This window comes from Perognathus longimembris, chromosome 4 (assembly GCF_023159225.1).
Source record: "Perognathus longimembris pacificus isolate PPM17 chromosome 4, ASM2315922v1, whole genome shotgun sequence".
In the NCBI taxonomy this organism is placed as follows: domain Eukaryota; kingdom Metazoa; phylum Chordata; class Mammalia; order Rodentia; family Heteromyidae; genus Perognathus; species Perognathus longimembris.
The window spans coordinates 78,929,003-78,946,882 of record NC_063164.1 but is presented as its reverse complement, the minus strand read 5'-3'; the positions used below and the strand labels follow the sequence as shown (position 1 = coordinate 78,946,882).

Genomic DNA, 17,880 nt, shown 5'->3' with positions numbered 1-17,880 from the left:
ATACAAATGTAAAAGTAAATATGATTTTAAAATGCATTGAAGATGTGGATTTAAAACCTGCTTCCTTGAATAGCTGTGCATATGTGAGGAACTTACTGAAGTATTCTTAATATTTTATTTTTACTTATAAGTAAGGTTGTATACAGTACAAGAAATGTACCCAATGCCTAATGAATTAAACTGTAACCTCTCTGTACATCACTTTGACAATAAATAAGAAGAAAATTAAAAAAATAAAAAAACTAAATAAAACATCATGTTAACAGGGAGATGTTTGTTCAGTATTATGTATTTTAAAACCTAGAGATCACTTAAGGGAATATATGGAATTATGATGCAGACAATTTCAGCATGGGTTCAAACCAGTGACATTTCAGTAAAGAGTATTCTCATCCCTTGGGCTAGGGTTTTCCCTTTAGTGGTAAGTAAAGGATGCAAAAGCTTCTTGCTAGAGAAACATATGCTTGATATCCATAAAAGGTGTTAAAGTAATAACATAGTGCCTTGTCCTTAATATATTACACTAGAAGAAGAAAAAAGAAAGGAAGGAAAATGGAAAGAGGAAGGAAGGAGAAAGGAAAAAAATACTATGCTTTCAATGACCTTAAAAACAACTTTGTTACTCCAAATTACACTATTATAAGAGGATCTATTGAAAATGGAGAAAGGCCTGAGGAAAAAGAATGTCTGTAGTTGTATCAGTGGAGCACAAATATAAAAAATGTGGCACATCATGGGGAGCCACTTCTACCACCACAGGAACTCCATTTTTTTTTTCAAATTCCTTATTTAAAAACATGAACAGAAGTAGGACTTTCTCAGAGCACATTTGCAAATACAGATACTGGAAGGGGTCTAAATGATGAAAGAACATGCATTACAAGTCAGAGAATTTAGGCTTTAAAAGCCCAATGGTTCATGCCTGTAATCCTAGGTACTACTAGGGAGGCTGAGATCTGAGGATTGCAATTCAAACCCTGGCAAAGTTGAAAGTAGAACTTCGGCTCAAAGTGGTAGAGCACTATCCCAGAGTAACAAGTACTTTATCGTTGTTAATTTCAACATAGCATGTGAAATTATGGCTTTTTCGTTTGTCTTTCTTTCCCATGGTTTTACTTCTTATGTCACTGTCACTGATTGGGGAACCCAGGATATTATATATACATGTATTGGAACTAGGGAAGGGAAGGGGGGATATCAAAATGGAGGGACAAAGGATAAAAGACAAACCAATGCAACAGCATTGTGTGATCTAAACCAACTGTAGCACTCATACAACTCATTGACAGAGAGGGAAATGGGGAGGGCAGAAGGCAGGGCAAAAATGAGGGAGGAAGTAACAAGTTAGATAAGAAATGTCCACACTGCCTTATGTGTGAAACTGTAATCCCCCTGTACTTCACTTTGACTATAAATAAATAAAAATTTAAAAAAAAAAAAAAAGCCGCTTAGGGACAAGCCCAAACCTAAAGTCCTGAATTCAAGGCCCATGACAGGGAAAACAAACAAACAAACAAAAACCAATGAATCTATTTCTTTGATACTCTAGAAAAAAACAAGCACTCTGTTCAGAAGGGAAGAAAGTGTGGTTACCAAGGAGCATGAAGAACATTTACTATGCCATTTCTATTATTATTTTGATTGTGATATCTTTTAACCTCATCAATTAAGCTCTTAATTATATCTTAATGAGAACTAGTGAAAAAAATCTAGACTAAAAACTACAGAAAAGGAGAGGACAAAAAGCAAGTACTTAAAGACTAGTTACTGTTTTTCCGGCTTAAATATGGATAAAGTCTAGTGATAAAGGAATGAAACATGACTAAAAAGGAATTACTTTGTAAATACAAAATAGTTTCAGTCAGGGGAAATTTATTAGTGTAACTCTTCGTGCTAGTTGGGAAAAAAGAAAATCACTTATCTTTTAATCTCCAAAAATTAATGCAATAAAATTATGAATCAATTATGAGTAATCTCTTAGAAACTGAACTTACATATACAAATACATTTGGAAAACCAAATCATAATCAATAATGTACAGTTATGCTTAAAGAACAGTAATTACAATTAGGCCCAGTAAATTAGGGTAAAAAATCATGAAAGCAGCAATAGTGTTAACATGATATTGAAAGTTCTAATTGACACAGACAAACAAAAACAATAAAAATCACAAAATGTAAATGCCATGTTAAAATTACCAATAGCTACCACATAGCTAATTATAAAGTAATTCAACTAGTAAACTATTACTGAAGAGCAAATGAATTCAATAAAATGAATAGGTCTGACTTTTAGACAAAAAGCAATTGCTATCTAGAGATTGTGACAATTGGGGATACAAAATACAAAAAAGAATACATGCACAGTTTTAATGAAAGTAAATATAAAAAACATGAGAAGAAAATTATTAAAAATTACTAAATATATGAAGATATGCTAGAATATTGATGGGAGAAATAATATCTTCAAAAAAGGGAAATGTATTTAGACATCATCAGACCAAAACCTTTACATCCTAAGTAGTTTGCTTCTGCCTAACTGTATTTCAATGTCATTTCTGAAATCAAGATTATTTAAAAAGTTACATTATTAGTGGGGAGCCACTTTCACTATCTTAGGACAGGTACCTGGTTGTTATTAATTTCAATAAATATTTCAATGATAGTTTTATTTCAAGAATACATTCAATAAAGTACTGACTTTAACTGTGTGATGACAAAATAAGTTATAATTTCATACAATTTGGAGAAAAAGAGAATTTAGAAAATTCCATCTCAATAAAAAATCATTTTCAAAATGCTTAAAATAATTTATTTAATAAATGAAGTACAAAAGTTTTAGAAATAAGCCTTAGAAAATTACTTTTAGGGCTTAATAAAACAAAAAACTTTCAGAGTCTAACACAAATTATACAAGATTTAAAGAATAAATTAATGTTAATGGATATATAACAAAAATTGTGGAATGTTAAATAACAATTAACAGAGTAGATATTATAGTTATATTAAAATCAAATTATATAATTTATTTGTGCTTTTAATAACTGACAAGAAAAACATTCTGATGAAATGGAAAATGTGTATTAAAAAGATAATTTAATGGAAATAAAATATGAACAACATTATTTTTTCCATTGCTGGGGACTATGTCTTGAGTCTTTGTACATCTAAGTAAACATACTAACACTGAGGTGCAGTATAAGTTATACTGACTATTTAATTTTAAGGAATGTTCCGTCATTCTAGCTAAATATGTCTTTAAGATAATTAAAATTATCTTAGCATTGTACTGTTGCCTCATGCTTGTAATCTTAACTGTTTCGGAGGCTGAGATCTGAGAATTAAAGTTTGAAGCCAACTGGGCAGGAGAGTATGTGAAACTATTATCTCCAACAAACTCCCAACGAAATTGGAAGCGGAGCTGTGGATAAAGTGTCAGAGCAGTATGGTAGTACTAAAAATCCCAGGGACAGTGGCCAGATCCTGATCAAGCACCAGAACTGACCCCAAGGGGAATACGTATATATCTTTTTGTATGGTACTAAGGACCAAAGTCTAGACCCTAGAAAATATTCTAATAGTAAGCTACATTCTTAGCCTTAAGGTGAATCATGTAAAGAATATAAATTCCAAGCAGTAACAGAAGAAATTTTCACATGCAGCTTCTAAGAAACACTCATAAATAAAACACAAATTGTTTGGTGTGACATGTATGCTGAGCAAGGTAATTCAGCATGAAAAATACTGTAAAACATGCTTTTTCCTCTTCAAGGGAGACTATTTATACTATAGTAATACTTAAAAGCTCATTCACTGCTACCACTTTCATGCTCTACTTGAGAAAGTGTTGAACCAAAATTATAGATTTTTCTGTTCCAACTGATGTGGACAGAAATTCTACAACTGAAGATCACATCCTGTTTATACTGCCTGTGCTGCAAATACAAGACAAAAACGAAGTATCTGGATCTCGCTGTCCTCATCCTTTGAATAAAATAATTTTTCTCATGCAAGGCACATGTTAAAATTTTATGTGTGGAAAATCTTGAATTCCTCTTAAAACAATAGTAATATCAGCCCCTTTAGAATTTCTGGTAAATTATCAATACAGAATAAACTTCAGTCTTCATGATAAGATAAATAATTCAACAGATAAAACAAGATTCCTGAGGTAATATGTCTCATAGACTGAAATTTCATAAAACAAATTTGACAGTATTTTATGGAGAAACATATGAACTACATCAGATTGAGAAAAAGGAAGACAACTCATAGTATTGAAGATGTTTTGAAGAGAAAAGTAAACCAGCTCAACCCAAGTAATTCACAGAAACACAAACCATCAAAAAAGAATACATCTTGTTTAAGTACAAAACAATTTGCAAATGGATTATATTGCAATGCACAAAATATGTGTCATCAGAGTAAGTGATTTTAAAATGTACAAATGTTGGGCCTGGGAATATGGACTAGTGGCAAAGTGCTCACCTGGTATACATGAAGTCCTGGGTTTGATTCCTCAGCACCACATATATAGAAAAAGCCAGAAGTGGCGCTGTGGCTCAAGTGGTAGAGTGCTAGCCTGAAGCAAAAGCAAAAAGAAGCCAGGGACAATACACAGGCCCTGAGTTCAAGCCCAAGGACTGATAAAATATATTAGAATGTACAAATGCACAAGAAAATTATAATTAAATGAAAATTCAATAAAGTGACACTATCTCCCTAACTTCACCAAAACTAAAAATAAACACAAATCTATTCTTTCAAACAATAGTGTTTCCAGTAGGGGTGCAGGATTGTAGTACAGTAATAATCAAAACCAAAAACCTAAATTACATATAGGAAGTAAAACCTATAAACACATAGGAATTAAGAAGAAAAATTAATTCAGTCATTTTACACAGTATACATTATGTAAAAGTTATACTTTGTAACTTGAGGGTAAGAATGGGAGAGGGAATAATAAAAGGGGTGTCACTGATCAATATGCATTGTAATCATAATCTGATATATGGAATCATTACCTCTTTGGAAATCTATATCATCATCATCATCATCATCTAAGTTTCAGTAATAATAATAATAATAATAATAATAAATATGTAAAAGTAAGATGGACACTGGTAGCTCACATTTATAATCGTGTCTACTCAGGATGCTGAGATCTGAGAATTGGCTAGAAACCTGCTGGGGATAGAAAATCCATGAAAGTATTATTTTCAATTAACTACTGGAAAGTCAGAAATTGAGCTGTGGTAGTTTTGAGCAAAACAGCTCAGGGTTAGTGTTCAAGCAATGAGCTCAAACCCCAGGTCTGGCACAAAAGGAAAAAAAATGAGAGGGGGGGTATATGACAATATAAAAAATATGAACAGTTAATGTGATGGAGAACTAGTTTATAAGTGATACTAAAAGCTCTCTCCTCCACGAATACAGGAAATAATGTCTTCCAACAGTACAATATGCCTTATTCAACATATATTAATCCCATCTCATATTCATGATAGGCCTGCAAACACATAGTGCAGAAGTCATTGATGGGAGCACAGGGGCTTCAGAGTCCACGTGCCAGATAAATGGTCAGTAGAGGAAAACTTGCCTTTAAAGGCGTAGTCATGAAGGAATGAGATTTTCATGTGCTAAAGTATGGTGTTGTAACCTATCTCACTCCACATACACAAATTAATGCAGGGCATATCATAGAAGTAAATGTAAGTGCCAAAATGATGTATTATATCTAACAGTCACATAATTTTAGCTCAAATGTATTCGTATAAACTACATATTACATATTTAGTGACTCACTAAAAAAGTGGCTGATTTAATCAAAAGCATGAATAGTAAAGGACACATTTAATTTTATCTAAATTAAAAATGTTTCTTTTTCTATAGACTACAATAAAAATATATTCATCAATAGAATCCACCAAGAAAGTGACAATACCGAAAATGGGAAAATATTTTCAAAATATTCATGTGACTAAAGTCTTGTATACAAAATAAATGATAAAAGTATGAATAACCCAATTTAAAATATCTGAGTAGCATTTCTCTGTGGGATGATATAACTGGCCAAACATCAACTAAAAAATGCAAAACAGAATTTGTTCTTGGACATATGCAAATCAAAAACACACTGAGATACCACTTCATCTGACTAAATGATAAAACTAGAAAGAAGGATGGTAATAATTGATGCCAAATATGTAGATAAATTGACACTGTTGTACTACTCATAGAATTTTAAAATAATGCAACCATCCTGGAGAGCAATGTAAAATGTTAAATATTACCATAGCATTACAACATTTGTCACGTGACACACCAAACCCAATTCTAGTTATACACCAAGGAGAATTGAAAATCCATGTCAGCTAAAAACTGTGTATATGAATATTCATTGCATCATTATTCATGATAACTTCCTGAACAGAAACACTCTATATGCCATATGGAGACATCTGATGAATTCATAAAGAAGATGTTGTATGCTAATACTATAGATACATTATTCATCAATAAGAACAAATGAAATACATATACATACAAAAAATGCATTATGCAAGTGAAAAAAGAACAATTGCAAAAGAAAACCAAGTGTATGATACTATTTCTGCAAAATGTCTAAAATAAGCAAGTCTATCAGAGGCAGAAAATAGGTCAACAGGTGCCAGGCCTGATGTAGGCAATGAAGGGACCTATTGCTAATGGGCATGGCATATGTTTTGATTCAATTAAATTATTCTAAAATTACATTTTAGTAATGGTTGCACTGAAATAAACACTTTAGAAGTGTGAATTTTATGGTATGTAAATGTGTGGATCTCAATCCATCTGTTATTTTTAACACAATAATGAATATAAATATAGGAATGAATATTAATATGTACACATAAATACACAGATAAAATCTGTGAAATACAACTTTTAATTTACTCTTACCAGTACAGGTTCACAATGTGCTTTTTTTTTAGAAAGTTAAATCTGATGCATCTGTACAATTGTAGTTATCTGTGAAAACATTTTTATCTCCATTAAAAAAAAAGAAAAGACATAATGGCAACAAAGTTACTTTTTTCCATGTATTTGTTATAGTGGAGTAAAATAGATAAGTTGACTTTCAAAAATGAATAATTAAAATATATTTTGGCTCAACAGTGTATTTTATAAAATACTTAACTCTTTAGAAAGAATAACCAATGTAGATAATGATACTGGTAAAATAGGAGAAAATAAACTACCAAGAAACTCCAAAAGAATTTTGGTTGAAAGAGTTATCATAAGCTAACATAAGACTAACACAGAGAAACACAGACACACTTATATGTATATGTTTGCTTTTACATTCAAAGTAAGATTACTATAGTACCGTTCTCTATAATTTATTTAGCATGAGACTTATATATGTACTCGGAGTAATATAACTCAGGAAGTCCAGTATGGTGGCAAGGCTCTAACACGTACAACTTGGGAGGTAGGGATCAGGAGATCCTGGCTTAATGTAAGGCCAGTCTGCATGCAAAACTTTGTGAGAAACTATCTCACTTAATGACTGGGTACAATGAGACAAACCTGTCTATCTGAGCTGTGAATGAAATGTATTATCTAGAAACAATGGGAAGTGATTGCCACCCTACCAACAATAGGAAGCACAAAATAGGAGGACCACAGTCCAGTCTTCCTGAGTGTTAAAGTGAGCCACTATTATGAAAATAACTCCAAAATAAATGGAATGGTAGAGTGACTCAGTGTTAAATATCTGAATTTATGCTTTGGTTTTGCTTTAACATATGCAAACAAAAACTTAACCAAAGACAGAACAAAAGGGTGAAAATAATTATGAGGTATGTACCTTTTCACTGTATTTGAAAATAAGGAAAACAGGCTATATTTTACATAATAAAATGAAGAAAATTGATTTAATATAGAACATATATAATAAAAAAAAACATGATGTCCATGGTCCAAATACAGCCTCCAATTAAAAGTGAAACAAAAAGACTCACAATAATTTAGTGAATTGGTACCAAAAATAATACCCATAGACTAGTATTTTATTATCTATTAGTCTATACTGATGGCTCATTATTACAATAGAAATTGAGTATTTAAAAAATGTATCGGTCAGTTAAAACAAGAAAGTCCATATTATGTAGCCATATTATGTAGAAGCTATTTCTTATTTATTTATATATTTAGCGCTGCAGAATGAACTCAGAGCCCTCTGTCTCCTAGTCACCTTTTTACTGCTAAGCCATACCTTAAACACGCTGGTACAAGTTAAGCTGATAAAAGTAAAAAATAATAGTATTGTGTTATCAATGTATACTACGTTATAGATACATACTGCATTGAATAGAGCATCTGTGTATTGCTCCTAGTTTTTGTATGTACTGTATATTATAAATGTATACAGGTATAAAAATTCAATACACATGTGTATTGCATTACATAATACAGTATAACATATACATGTTTTTTTAAATGTTTATTTTCTTTTCTTTGCCTCTTCTTTCTCCTCCTCTCTTCCTCTCCTCCTCTTCCCCACTCTTCCTTCCTTCCTTCCTTCCTTCCTTCCTTCCTTCCTTCCTTTTCTTTCCTTCCTTCCTTCCTTCCTTCCTTCCTTCCTTCCTTCCTTCCTTCCTTCCTTCCTTTCTTTTCCTTCCTTCCTTCCTTTCCTTCCTTCCTTCCTTCTTCCTTCCTTCCTTTCTTTCTTTCTTCTTTTCTTTTTCTTTCTTTTTTTTGGCCAGTCCTGGGGTTTGAACTCAGGGCCTGAGCTTCTTTTTGCTCAAGGCTAGCACTCTGGCAACTTGAGCCACAGCGCGTATACTAGGCAAGCACTGTTGCCACTAGGCCATATTCCCGGCCCCCAATATACATGTTTAATGCAACATATATCTTGTGTATATCTATATCTGTCTCTATCTATCTATCTATCTATCTATCTATCTATACCATAAACCTATAAGGGAAGGTATATATTTGAAACAAGTGTTAGTACATGTCAGTGAAGAATACAACCTCTAAAAATGGAATAAATAGATCACTTTTACAGAATAGCTAACTCTGAGGATTTATGGCTATATAGACATAGGAATTCAAAGATGAGTATTATTTTAAGTCATGAATTAAAATTCCAACTATGTTTATGATACTGAATTTTGCACTACTTTCAAACATGCTTCCAAGATTCCATGGCAAAAAGAGGTGATGAAAAGAGATACCTTGTTTACTTCACAGAATAATTATTGTAGCAAGGGTGTTAAAAGATTTTTCAAGTCCTTGTATTTATTAGAGCCATGCTATGTAATTGCTTCTTGATAAAAGTAAGTTGATTATACTTGACTAAACAAATTAGTTTACCGGATTACCGAAGCTCAAGTGCCAATATTTATATCTGTTTATGTTTAAGTCCCAAACCTAGATAACCTTTAAAGAATCTCTATTTTAAGTTTCCTTATGATTTATCAAAGTATTATTTCCCCTTTAAAAAAATAAAGCTTCATTAAATTAACCAATATCAATTCATAAAGGAGGGAGAAATCTTGAGGTCTAAATTTTCAAACACCAGGTATTAGGATAGTTTGCATTTTAATAAAAAGAAATGGTATTTAAAATATCTAGAAATGAAATTCATTAATAGTATCAGATTTCTTTCCACTTTTATATAGATTCATCATCTTGCTTTGGTGAAACTTCAGTTTGTAATTAATTTCAGTGTGATGTGAAGTAGCCATCCATTTTACAGACTTCCAACATTAGTTCCACATCAGACCAGCTTCTGTTTCAGCAAGGACAACTTAACAGTGTGTGCCTGAATAACATGCTTTTCATATAGAAGTGAGCAGGAATATTTAATTCTTACATATTATAAGGAATGATTTATGTACAAAGAAAGTTATAATCTTCTTACTGACATTTTGTTATAATACTTCTGCTTATCAAGTAGAACTGAAACCACACTAAGAAAATGGAAGTCTTCCATCTACAATGCTCTTTCCTTTGATAATTTTTATGTCCCAATACACGATCATAGATTAATACTCATAGGACAGTAAGCAATAGCAGTATGACTCCTATAAGTCTTTTCTGAGCAAACCGTTATGGTAACTCTATAATTAGCAATTCTAAATGAGTAGCTTTTGGTTCTTTATTACACAAGTGATTGCGAACAAAAAGTGATGTAAGTATGGTTACTATCCTACTTCAGAGCTTTTACTATATTTTCTGTTCTTTTGGTTGAAAATTTATTTGAATTCCTATGCCCCCATCTCCAGATATTTTTACTTCAAAGAGCAGAATCTTATGAAGTGCTAAATATTATAGCTTATCTGGCTCAGTGTATGATTACTTCCTTTCTTCATTTCTCAAGTTACAACCGCATTGAGAATGAGTAAGATTCACATGTTACTAAAATATGATATAGCATATAGCAAAGGTTTTGGAATAAACATTCATTGTACACAACACCCAGTAATAAAAACGTACTATTGGCTGATAGGCAGTAGATAAATGTATGTATGTATGTGTGTATGTACACACAAACATATATATATATGTAACAATAAAACTTATATAAATAAAATATATTTGTGCATGTAACAACTATATGTAAAGGAAAATATGTTACCCACAATAAAATTATTTCTTCTGGAGAGAGCAGTGGGGAAGCAAAGTATGTTTCAGTGATAAAAGTAAAGAATGAATTAGAGAATGACAAATGAAGAAGTACATAGATCAGTGATAATCCTGTACCTCAAAGTAAGGAACAATTCAACCATATGATCTTCAAACATAGAAAAAAAACAGAGAGAGAACACAAAAATAGAGAGAACACATACAATCACCCCCCCCCACACACACACATACAGACTTGAAATGATACAACTACTTACCATAGAGGAAGCTTTTCTATTTAAGTTGTTGTTTTCTATAATGTTTTCATGTGTTTCAAAAGAAGCATAAAATAATTTGATTCAATGTTAGCTTTTAAGAAAGGTTTTGTGGAATTGCTGAAAGGAGTAAGCTAGTCTGTCAGGTATTCAAGGGCCTCCAGGAGAGTGAGGACACAACACAGAGGGCAAGTCAGAATCTTATAACAGTATGGAAAAGCCATGCTTTGTAGTGAGAGGAATAAAAGTTAAAATTTCCTAATATCTCTTAGCTACAAGGATCTTGAGGAATGAAATTTTATGTCTGAAGCTCAGTTTTTCAGTAATCAACCTTAATAATATTCCACTGTTTACTTTAGGAGCCATGAAAAAACCTACCGAATTTTAGCATTTTAATCAATAAAATCATGGTAATAATCTAGGAGTGATGTATCTTTCTTATAGTGTTTTTTGTGTCTTTTCATTGTATAATGAGGCTTAACTTTGATAGTACCACATATGTCTATAATATGCTTTGATCAAATGTATCCCCTCTGTTACACTTTGTTATAAGGTGTGATTTTGTAGAATATACACGATTCACATTTCCAGAGAGGGTATGGGAGCCTGTCATGCTAACAGGCCATATTTGATAGCAGAGATGTGTAATAGTGATCAGAAAATGAAATGATACACAGAAGAATACTTCATATGTTCTTCATCATGTATGTTTATTGAGATGAGAGAATTGAGTTTCCTGGAATGGAAACTCAAAGCATCAGACAAGTAAACTCCAAATGGGAGAGAGAAAATGAACTAAAATGACAAAAGCCCTGGAAGGGTGTTGAGAAATTTAGGGTTCATTCTATAGATAACTACTAAAACTTGGAGATAAAAGTCAGACAAGCCAATTTGTCCTTTTATCAAGAACAATTTGTTACGTGTTCCCACAGCTTCTTTTTTCCTAGAGTCTTCACCATAATTCCCTCGGGTCCCCAAGTAGACCAATTGCCTAGCATCACTTTATTTCTTGCACCAGAACCAGCCCTTTTGTAATAACTGTCAATTTTCTCGTTCTCCATATGTTAATACAAATACTCTGCTTCTTCCAGTTTCAGTGCTCCCAGAGAGAAAAATGGCTGTCATCCTTAGAAGATATGTTTCCTGCCCTGTGTGGTGATGCAGAAGTGACAGTGCAAGGGATGGGTTTACAGATGTCCTCTCAGTAGAGGATAGATTCAAATGTGTGTACAGAGACAGATAGACAAACAGAGACAGACACAGATGGATATAGAGAGACAGAGACAGAGAGGGAGAGAGACAGAGACAGAGAGTGACAGAGACAGAGACTGAGAGACATAAAAAGGGAGCAGTAAAGAACTAGAAAAGTCAAAGATTAAGATAAGGTTATGAAGTCTCAAGATTCAAAGAAAATCAAAAATACCAATTCACTGTGGGTAATAATGGGTGAAGAAATCACTATTTGCCAACAAATTTTACAATCAGAGGATCTTACTTTGGTAGAAGGAAAGTGGTGTTGTGCATATAAATACTATAATTAAGTTTCAGACAAAATAGAACTATATAGAGAGTAGAAGTGAATAAAACTTGACACATAGGACAATTAGGTTTTAGAAGACAGATATACTGTATTGAAAAGGGACTTATTCCTGTTGGTGGTTAAAATATTTGATTTCCTTAAAATTAAATAGGACATTAACATAATTTTATAGTCCAAAATGGGAGGAGAAATAGTCAACTGAATCCAATTTAGGTTAACAGAAAATATTCCTCCCATAGTACTAGAATGCCTTGATAATTGTACAGTAGAATACGTAATGCATGGTAAACATATGGGAGAATATTTATGCATGTTCAGAAGTAAAAAAGTGTCCATTTTTCAGGATAAAGATGGTTAATAAGGTATAAATAAATTAGAAATGCATAAGTAATCAAAATAAGTAAATATGAAAAATGAGAGCAAATAGGAAAAAAGAACCTAAAAATGCATGACATTACATAAAAATAAAGTTATAACAGTAATATTTATGGAAGGTATATATATACATATATACATATATATGTGATCAAATTACAGAAAAGATATCAAATTACAGAAAAGATATCAAAAGAAATAAATTCAACTCAGGAACAGAGTAAAAGTTTTACAAAATTCAGTAAGTAAAAAGAAGAAAGAACAAGAAAATATGAAGTAACTATGAAGTAACTTCATGGACAAAAAACAGGAAGCCTGGGCTTAAAATAACTTGAATTATGATGCCTAAAACTGTTTTGCTTTTTCTATCAAGATGACTAACCATAGGAATTGTGTTCAATAAAGAAAACTCATTTTAAAAGAGGGATGAATGGGAGCTGGGAATGAGCCTTCATGGTAGAGGACGCCCCTCATATGTATTAGTTTGTGGGTTTGATTCTTTAGTACCCCACAAACAAAAAAAATAGTAAATAAAAGATAGATCAAGTGAATAATGATGGGAAAAGGGGAAAAGGAAGAATGAAGAAATTTTGTTTATATGTCCTAGTCAATTTATTATTTTGTACTGTGAATTTAGAGGTTTTCCAAAAGGGATGGAATAAATTAAATACAAATGTAGCATTTGAAGCAAAGATGCAGAACTACACAAAACTGATTGTAATAGGAACTCAATGCAAAATAAATATCTTAATGTAGGTAAAACATTAAATTCTTATGTAGGAAAGAAGCATTTTATTTATTTGTTTGTTTGTTTGTTTGTTTATTGCCAGTCCTGGGGCTTGAACTCAGAGCCTGAGCACTGTCCCTGGCTACTTTTTGCTCAAGGCTATCACTCTGCCAACTTGAACCACAGTGCCACTTCTGGCTTTTTGTATATATGTGGTGCTGAGGAATTGAACCCAGCGCATCATGTATATGAAGCAAGCACTCTACCACTAGGCCATATTCCCAGCCCCAAGATGCAATCTAATTTTAAAAGATAAAATATATTTTTGTTGGTTTGTTCATTATAAATAAAGTCAATTATGAACTACAGAAAACAATGAAGGGTGATATAGTACTATAGGAATTTATTCTCAGCTGAGAACAGAAGTAGCCATTTCCATTATGAAAATTAATTTTGTACCCAATTATTATATTCAAATATTGAACTGTCATATTAAGCTTTCTATTTATTATGTTAAGTGCTAAACCATTCTAAATGTTTTAATAATTCCTCCATCTGTATGTAGAACCAGGGGTGTAGATGAGTCTCAAGAGAATAATGACTATAATATGCCTGAGATCAAATTTGTTTTCTTATTGCCTTATTCTGACCAAAACTAAGTGAAATACCTACTGTTATCTCAAGAGATTATTATCTTTTCAGAGTCTCTTGACAATTACTCTTGTGGAAGAAAGTATACAATACATATATCCCAAAGCTATACTATAGGAGTTTAAATATTATTAAGGGAAAACAATTACAAAAATACAAATAAAATGAAAAATAAAGATTACTCTTGTCTAAAATGGTTTTTAGTTCATCATCATTATTGTTGTTGTTGTTTGACAGTACTGGAGTTTGAATTTAGGAGCTCATCTATGTTAGTTTGGAACACTTAAGTCACACCTCCAGCCAAAGTATTGCTGATTATATTGCAGATACAGTCTCATGAACCTTTCTGATTGGGCTGGCCTGGGACCATAATCCTTCTGCTCTTAGCATTTCAAGTAGCTAGGACTACAAATGTGAGCAACAGGTGCTGGGCTAATGATATTTATTGATTGCATATTACTTTCCTATAAGTAAATATTACATCAAATGTAAAAGAAGAATAACATTTAATTCAATTTCTGATTCCAAAATTTATTTTCTGTTTGTTTGTTTGGCTGTTCCTCTTCTTCTCTTACTTTGCTGTTTGAAGATAAAGTCTTATTATGTAGCCTCAAATTCAATCCAATTTCAGACTCCTGAGTATTAGGATTATTGGGTTAAATTTTATTATTGTTTTATTGGTAGGATAAAGAATAAAGAAGGAAAGTGGACAGGAACAAAAATCTGCCAAATAAGAATATGACCAGATATTTTCATAAACAATATATTTGAGGCTAAGACAAGAGAATTAAATGTAGACTATTAATACTTGATAAATGATTTAAAGAGTTATGCTGTGGAGTCCTAAGGAATATCTCAGAATTTGTAGATATAATGAGAGGCAGTTATAACCGCAGTAGAGGAAGGAAAATGAATAAAAGCTAATGATACATAGGTTCTTGTCAGTCTAATAAGAGCAACTCTGAGATGTTTCATAAAATACAAAAAGCAGTAAAATAAAATATTTTCAGAAAATATAGACAAAGAATAAATATATTGAAGTATAGCTATCAAAATTAAACCAAACACTTTTGGAAATAGTAATAAAAGATTTTTATGTTGATTGTATTAAATTCAAACTTTAATAAGATATATCAGCAACTATTGTTCTTTTTTATTGTAAAGGTGAAGGATAACATTTAAATGAGTCAGATAATGAGTATATTTCTTTTTGAAAAGTGTTACCTCTTCTCTCCTTTTCTTCCATTTTTTTCCCTCCTGACCCCAAGCACCACATGCTGTATAGTTCATTTTCAGCATAGTGTCTAGTGAGTATCACTGCTGAATTTGTTCACCCTGAGTCCCACCATTTCTGTGCTCCCCTTTCCCTCCCTCAAACAAAAACTCTGATAAAAGAGTAAAGGTACAGAAAAAAAAAGAAAAAGAAGGAAGGGGGAAAAAGCAAAATACAACCTCTTGTTTCCGTTTCTTGGAGTTCATTTCTATAAACATTTTAAGTGTTGATATGCACATATTTATGGAACCTTTGTGATCCTCTCCTGAAAATAGTCTCCCCTGGTCTCACTGTGTCAATGTTTAGAGTCCTATTTAATTTATCATTTCCAAGCATAATATTTTTTTTCTTTTACCATCATAATGCAACTCCTGTCATTCTATTTTGTCTTGTTCTTTGACTTACTCTTGACCAAGGGGCTAAAAAACAACATGAAACATTTCCTAGAGAAAGAACTTTATTAATGCTTTGGTAATAAGACTTAGCAAACAGAGGGTCTAATTATTCCTATTATTGATTAGTAATAATAAATGATAGTCTGATATATGTCTAACAACAATGTACTTATTTATATTATGTCATAATTTTTGTTGCAGACAAATTTAAAATGGTTAGTAATATTTTTTGTAGTTTGAGGCATATCTGTAGAATTAAAAATATGTTCATCTAGAAGTGAAAAGTATTATTTCAACCAGCAAAATTTCAATTCTATCAATAGTTACCTAAGTGTTCCATGAACCAAGACTAAAAAGAAAATGAGGGAGATGGTAGGAAGCTGTGAATAACTATTAACCTAATGATTCTGAGTGAAGTACGGTGACAAGTAGTTCACATTATTTTTAAAACTTGTTTTGAGGAAGAAATGGCTGTAATTAACATGATTATTAGAAAAAATAAGAAAGCTGAAGCTCAGGAGGCTTTATGAGACCTGCCTAGTTCACATAAATAATGAATGCCAACTATCAAAAGCAAATTCAAATATCAGATATTAAAGTCTTTGTTTGCTGTAACTACAGTGAATACACCATAGAATCATCAGAACATTAAACTGACAGGGAATAGAAAAATAAAACAAAAGCAAAAAGGTGCTTCCAACAGTAACAGACAATGAGACAGGAGACTCAATGTCCAAAAAATTGATTAATCTAATATGCATCTTAGAGAAACAAATATACTTCTTTATATCATGGAAAAAAAAGCTTGAAGAGAGTATAGTCATAAAAATCATATTTGAGAAAAAGTAATGTGATCCCCAAAATGTACTGTATTACAATAGCTTTTTCTGTAGATTTTGAAGTAGCTCTACGATACACTGAACCCTTAGTAATATTATAAAGACTTTAGTTTCTGATTTTCCCCAGTATATTGCCTTGAAAAAAAAAAAAAACAAGTCATGCAAGCAGTGTCCCACTGGCTCATGTGTATAACCACAGCTACTCAGAAGGCTGAGAATTGAAAATATTGATTTGAGGCCAGCTCAAGAAGACAAATTAAAATGGAGACTCTTTTCTTCTTTTAACCAGCAGGAAAAAAAAAAAAAAAAGTAGAGCTGTGTTTCAAGTGGCATCATGCTAACAGTGAGCAAAAATGTCAATGAATGTGCAAGGCCCAGGTTTCAAACCTTAGGATCAGCATGTGCACACACGCCTGCACACACACACACACACACACACACACACACACACAAAGTCATGTAAGTCCTCTCCTTACCAACACTGGTACAACTTTCACCATCCATATCCAGCTTCCACCCTTCATAGCAGGAGCACTTGACAGTGAGCTTGTGCTGCTCACACACTTGACTGCACTTCAGATGATTGCTACAGTAATCTACAATCTCACACGTTTTATTGTCTTTCTTGAGTTGAAGTCCTTCAGGGCAAGAACAGACAATTCCTCTTCCAGGAACAACAGAGCAGTGGTTGCTACAGCCTCCGTTGTTTAGCGAACATTCATCTATAATAAGAGAACATCAGAATAAGTCCCATTAGAATTTTTCCCATGCACACAGTAGTCATTTAATTCAACTGCCTAATCCTGGAAATAGAGTCAGAATAATGTGAATTAATCTAAGAAAATCATCGAGGGATATTTTTTTGGCATGGGGGTAGAAAAAGTAATATTGGGGGGGGGAGGTTAAATAGTAACATTTGCTTATATAGTTCAACTGTGTCCCAGTGTTCCTAGAAATGTACTCAATGTAAAAATTTGTCTAAGGCTTTCCATAATTGGGGCAAGGCTTTTCATAAATACTTTACTTTTTAAAATATGTTCTGTATGGCTCACTTTTTCAAATTATTTGTCTTCATCAAAATCATAAGAAGAAAAAGGAAAATGATGGCATCTTTTTATCACCAACTCAATTCAAGATTGAAATTATATTATTTTAGTTTTATTTTTTATTATAATTATATTTTTCTTTA

The 17,880-nt window shown here is 32.2% G+C and overlaps 1 protein-coding gene across 1 annotated transcript in view; it reads right to left on the bottom strand.

Annotated features, from left to right (window-relative positions):
• Positions 1 to 17,880, bottom strand: part of Lrp1b (LDL receptor related protein 1B) — a 1,711,024-nt gene that overhangs the window by 554,905 nt on the left and 1,138,239 nt on the right. The window contains exon 23 of the mRNA XM_048345540.1: positions 17,168 to 17,413. Coding sequence (XP_048201497.1) covers positions 17,168 to 17,413 — 246 coding nt within the window. The remainder of the gene's footprint in view (positions 1 to 17,167; positions 17,414 to 17,880) is intronic.